Source organism: Carcharodon carcharias, chromosome 32 (assembly GCF_017639515.1).
Source record: "Carcharodon carcharias isolate sCarCar2 chromosome 32, sCarCar2.pri, whole genome shotgun sequence".
In the NCBI taxonomy this organism is placed as follows: domain Eukaryota; kingdom Metazoa; phylum Chordata; class Chondrichthyes; order Lamniformes; family Lamnidae; genus Carcharodon; species Carcharodon carcharias.
In genome coordinates this window covers 8,353,687-8,359,686 of record NC_054498.1, presented here as the reverse complement: position 1 = coordinate 8,359,686, position 6,000 = coordinate 8,353,687, and the positions used below count along the sequence as shown (strand labels likewise).

The following is a 6,000-nucleotide window of genomic DNA, read 5'->3' as shown; positions in this document are numbered from 1 at the left end:
CCCCCCCCCAACAGTTCTTCCCTAGTGTCTTGGCATTTTGAGTATATAAGCCAAATAGCACCTGAGCTATAGAGGCCAGGAAGGTTCCCGGCTTCATTCCCATTCCTGAGTTACCTCAAGAGTTCCTGCTGCTGATCTTTAGCCCAGTGACCCCCCTGCTGGAAGGTAAGGCCATGTGTGGACACCAAGTGAATGCAGACATGATCTGAGCAGTCATGCAACACCTTGTTGAATAGCCACATAGAATGTACCCTAACTTGCACCATCACCTTTAGGAGAGATGGGAAAGAAATTATGTAGGAAAATTTAATTCTGATTAACTTCATTTCTCATTTATTCTTTGGTATGTTTGTGTTGACTGAAATGCTTTGGCATAAGCATTGAGTGCTGATAACGTCATGAGGTGAACAAGTTGGGAGAGGTTACCAAGGGGTTGGTAAGGATTTTTATTTTGGTTCATTCACAAAAATCACTACTCATGCACAAAATACTCTACTTATCACCTGGTTAGGTGAAACTACTAAATATACATCGTTGGCGTCATTCAGGTGAGAAATGTTAAACCAAAGTCCAATTGCCTCAAAAGCAATTACCATATTGAGGCATCTCATGTGACAAGGAGAAAGGCCTTTTTTAACAGAGGTGAACCACTTGACTTCTGTGTCTCTTTGCCAGTTCTCACTGGTGGTTACAAAGGGGAAAGAAGATCGCTGGACCAAATACTTCCATGTGATGTGTGACTGCCCTATTTGTCCCCCTCACTGGCCTTCCCAAGCGTGGGTAGGTTGGATGTCCAATGTGGAGCTGAAACAGGTTTAATAACTGTTCTGTGCTGAGTTAACCACACTGGGATGGTGGGGTTTAAAAGTGTTTTTGACACTCCTCCTCCTGGCCTAGAAACTGGAACAAGAAGGGACAAACCTTTTTCTGCATATTTTTTTTTATCCCTTCAAGCCATTCTTCTCAGGACAACCTAAAGCCCTTCACGTGCGCTGAACTATTTTGAAAAATGCAATGCCATGTAGGTAAACAATAGCAACTGTCTTGCACAGGTCCAACAAACCTCCGTGAGATCAATTTAATTGTGCAAAAGTAAAAACTCAGCAGGTCTGGCAGCATCTGTAGAGAGAGAAACAGAGTTAACGTTTTGAGTCCAAACTCTGTTTCAAAGAAGAGTCATACAGACTTGAAACATTAACTCTGTTTCTGTTTCCACAGATGCTGCCAGACCTTTCCAGCATTTTCTGTTTTTTATTTCAGATTTCCAGCATCCGTGGTATTTTGCTTTTATTAAATCAGCATCTTGTTTTACTTCCTCGAATGCCATGCTATCAATTTAGACTTAATGACTCAACACTTAAATCAAAATGTGGTACCCCTGACAATGTGTGCTAATTCTAGTGTTGCATTCCAGCTTGGAAGGTTATTAACGTTGCCTCTCTTGCCTGGCTGTGGGGAGGAAGCTGGCTCTGACGGTCCTTTTGTCTTGTATTTAGGATCTGCACAGGGTAGATTGCTTTTGGTTAATGTGGACAAGAGCCTGGATTAAGGTGCAGCCAAAATACAGATGTGGGGCTTGGTGACTGAGGAGCATTTTAAGAGGGGTGAAATTGAGCTCTTGGAAGTTTTGTAAGTCCTATTCTTTCAATTGCTTTCACAGAGTCCAGAATTTACTAGTTATGTTGGGCATGAAGTCTTGCTGGCACGGTTACAGGAAGGTCGAAAAATGTGCAAGGATATGGAGGAACTGCTAAGATTAAGGTAAGATTTCAGAGTTCCTGAGTTTTATGGAGCAACTATTTTGATTGGGCAAATATATGAATGAACAACTGTAGCATTGAGGAACTAGAACTTTCCATTGCATTCTACCTCCCAAAACATTTACTTTGAAATTAATTTTTTCCCTCAGCCCCCATCCCCTCCAAGATATTAGTTCATGATGGGGTATAGTTCTTCCGGTGCTAACAGTTTTCCATGACCATTTACCTTGCCCAATCAATTCTTCAATCTGAGCTGAAACAGAAAATGTCAGAAGGCTGCGTAACCTTGACGAATATTGTGGTTCAGCCTAATCTTGACCTTGACCTGACATCTACCCACATACTTTCTGGCTGGAGTCAACTGGATAGCAATAACAAGAAGGAACCCAGAGATTGTTCTCTCTCTTTCTCACTTTGGTCATTATCCTTAGTAAGGCCCCCGTCTTTTGCCTTACATCCAGGGGGACTTAGATTTGAATGTTCATAGTGCACAATTGGTTTAGCCGTTCATTGCAAGATCTGGTGAGAATACATCAAGCACTCAGCCCTGGTCTCCTTTGCCAGAACTACTTATTCTAGACTCATCTGGAATGTAAAATTATCCCTTTTTTTTCTCCCCACTAACTCCTGTCTCTTTTTAACCGTCAAGCGTGAGGAGCTCATGGTCTTCTTTATCACCAAGATTGAGATCATCCATTTAGCTGCCCAGGTCACATACGTCCCCTTCCCTTTTCCCACCAAGACAAGTTATCCCTGAGGTTTCCACTGCCCTAGATTGGAACTCGTGTGCTTTTCTCCTTTACCCCTGCTCTCGAAGCTTATCTGGTCCATAGGTGTCTGTCTGTCTCTGTTCTCTTCTCAATACTTTGTTTTTCCTGGCCACACCCCTCCCACCTTTTACAAAACTGACACCTGCCCTTGATCATTGTCATAGCAAACTACTGCCTCATCTCTGACTGACGTCCCTCCCCTTCCTCACAGTCCTTGTTGTTGCCTCCAAAATCCGTGCTCCTCTTTCCCAGAACTCCAATAAATGAACTCTTCAATTGGGTATTTGCCCTGAAATGGCTGTTATCAACATTACAAATGACAGTGAGTGTGGTAAGTTATCTCTTCTTGTCACTTTCAACCTCTTTGCAGCCTTTGACACTGATTACCAAGCTATCCTCCACCAGTTGATGTTGGCTTGCTGAGTTTGACTGCACGGGTCTGATTTCACTTTTACCTGTCTAGCCATAGCCAGGGAAACTCCTGCAGTGGCTTCTCTTCCCACCCTGACACCATTACGCCACTGGGGGACAACAGAGGTAGCGGTAATGTCATTGGTTTAGTGATCTGGAGACCTAGGCTAATGCTCTGGGTTCAAATCCCACCAAGGTAGCTGGCGGAATTTGAATTCGATTAATAAATCGAGGAATTGAAAGCTGATCTCAGTAAGGGGACACTCCTTAATGTTGACCATAAAACCATTGTTGTATAAACCCATCTGGTTCACTAATGTCCTTGTGGTTACTGACCTACATTGGCTCCCAGTCCAGCAACACCATAGTTTTAAAGTTATGCTTGTTACCAATTCCATACATAAACTTTACCTACCTCCCAACCTCTTAACTCTCTCCAACTCTACAATGCTTTGTTCCATCACCTTTGGCCTCTTGTATATCCACCACCTCCCCCAACCCCCCCACCACCTCACTTTCTTCACCCAATCATTGGTCATCTGGGTCCAAAGCTCTGGAATTCCATCCCCAAATCACTCTGCCTCTTTTTTTTCCCTTTTTAAAAAAAATGCTAATTCTATCTTTGAGCAAGCTTTACATTTGCTGCTCTAATTTTCCTTTGGCTCAGTGTCAACTGTTTTCTTCTTGCTACCCTGTGACCTTGGGGCATTCTACTGCATTGAACATAAGAAGTAGGAGCAGGAGTAGGCCATTTGGCCCCTCAAGCCTGCCCTGCCGTTCAATAAGATCACGGCTGATCTGCCCCAGGCCTCAACTCCTCTTTCGTGCCAGCTCCTCATAGTCTTCAACTCCCCAATATTTCAAAAATCTATCTACCTCCTCTTTAAATACTTTCAGTATTTTAAGTAGCCTCCACAACACTCTGGGTCAGAGAATTCCAGACACTCACTACCCTCCTGAGAGAAGAAATTCCTTTGCATCTCAGTATCCCCTTATTCTGTAACTATGTCTCCTCGTTCAAGATTCCCCCACTAGTGGAAACTTCTCAACATCTACCCTGTCAAGTCCCCTCGGAATCTTGTACGTTTCAATAAGATCACCCCTCATTCTTCTAAATTCTAATGAATAAAGGCCTAACCTGTTTGGCTGTTCTTGATAAATCAACCCCTTCATCCCAGGAATCAGTGTAGTGAATCTCTTTCGAACTGCCTCCCATGCCAGTATATCCTTTATTAAATACAGGGACCAAACTATACACAGTACTCCAAGTGCGGCCTCGCCAATAGCCTATACACTTGTAACAAGACTTCCCTGTTTTTAAACTAAATGATGTGACAATGACCATAATCTGTTTGTGGTGTTGATTGAAGGACAAATATTGGCCAGGACACTAGGGATGTTTCCCTTGCTCTTCTTTGAATTAGTGCCATGAGAATTTTTGCATCTACCCGAGAGAACAGGCAGGTCCTCGGTTTAATGTCTCATCCAAAACAGAGCACCCCTGACAGTGCAGTGCTCTCTCAATACTGCACTACATAACCCTAGATTTTTGTGCTCAAGGTCTGGAGTTGGATTTGAACCCACAATCTTCTGACTCAGACCTGAGCCCAGCTGACAAGGTAAAGTATACAATTACAAAGTTGTTTCATCTGTGCAACTGAACAAGTGAACCATGACTGGTTTTTCAAACACAAAGGATATCACACCATCCAATCCTGGTTTCACTTGACACCTACCTTTATTTAGCCCAGGAATCTTGCCAGGTTTGCATCCAAACACAGGGAAACCATGTTCAACTATCATTCTTTGTTGCCCTGGCTAATATCAGCTTGCTTTGCTTGGTACACATCAGGAATGTGGAGCTCCCTTGGCCAGTTAGACAACAGGTGATTTATTGACACTCATTCCAAACATGGAAGGAGACAAAGGCAATCCTGCAAAATTGACATAATCTAAGGGTTTTTTGTTTTTGTTTGCTGGAGGAGACCGTAGAGACTGGTTTCCGAAAGCACGTGGGGTAGGTGATGAATTGGGGTAGGTGATGAATCGATGCAGCAGGCCATCTGGGTGACTACTGGGGCCTACTCCATCAGGCTGCCTCCCTCGCTACCGCCCCTCCAACTGCATACCCTGCTATTTACCACCCACAACAAGGTGCATGTTTATCTGCACTTATATAAATGGAAATTGTTCAGTGTTGTTATGGATTGTTGGGAATGGGAGAAATATTTTCTGTGTTTTGTGCAGGGCGATGGCAGAAGAAAAGTATGGGAAGGAGCTGGTGCACATTGCACACAAGGCCGGTGGTCAAATGGAGATAAAGTAAGTGCATATCTTAGAGGGTTGGCATGTAGTCCTAAATAGAAAAAATATCTGCCTGCTTATTGATGTCTCTTTGCTATTCTTTGTCGCCACGTTTTATGCTCTAAAGCTGTTATTTAAGAGATTTTATAATCCCGGAGTGGTATTCCTCATGGGGAGTACAGCAGGTTGAGAAATCTCTTCCATTTCACTGAGGGGGACTTCATGACGTCAATAGACGAACGTTGTACTGCATGCATCACTAGAGTGTTCCAGGGTTTAAATATAATGGGCATAGGCTCAAGGGGCTGAATAGGCTCAATAGGCTCTATCATCATTGAATTAGATCATAGCTGATCTGCATCTTGGTTCAATAGCTTTTACCTAATTAAAAATCTTGTCGGTCTCAGTTTGGAAATGTTGGAGAGGGTGTTCTGAATTTCTGCTACCTCTCATGTGAAGTAGTGCTTCCTAATTTCACTCCTGAGCAGCATAATTCTAAGTTTTACAGTTTCGAACTTGAATGTTGCTGAAAAGAAAGACATGTTGCTGAAGATTTTCCTCTTGCACTCGTCAGGACAAACACAAGAATACCAAATTTCAAACAATCTCAACAATTTATACTATAGGAGAAAAGGGGGCACTAATTGGTTGGCAAGTTGGTTCTAATTGCCGCCCCCCCCTTCCCCCCACCCCCCCCCCCCCCCCCCCCCCCAACCCCCCGGCCTTTTGGACGAGTGCCTCCCGGTCCTCCTGGA

General features: G+C 43.5%; 1 protein-coding gene across 1 annotated transcript in view; it reads left to right on the top strand.

The window, feature by feature from the left end:
- Positions 1-1,541: 1,541 nt before the first annotated feature.
- LOC121271925 (proline-serine-threonine phosphatase-interacting protein 1-like) overlaps positions 1,542-6,000 on the top strand; it is a 51,449-nt gene continuing 46,990 nt past the window's right edge. Inside the window, exons 1-3 of the mRNA XM_041178164.1 lie at positions 1,542-1,550; positions 1,661-1,761; positions 5,189-5,263. Of these exons, the coding sequence (XP_041034098.1) occupies positions 1,727-1,761; positions 5,189-5,263 (110 nt within the window). The 5' untranslated portion in view covers positions 1,542-1,550; positions 1,661-1,726. The remainder of the gene's footprint in view (positions 1,551-1,660; positions 1,762-5,188; positions 5,264-6,000) is intronic.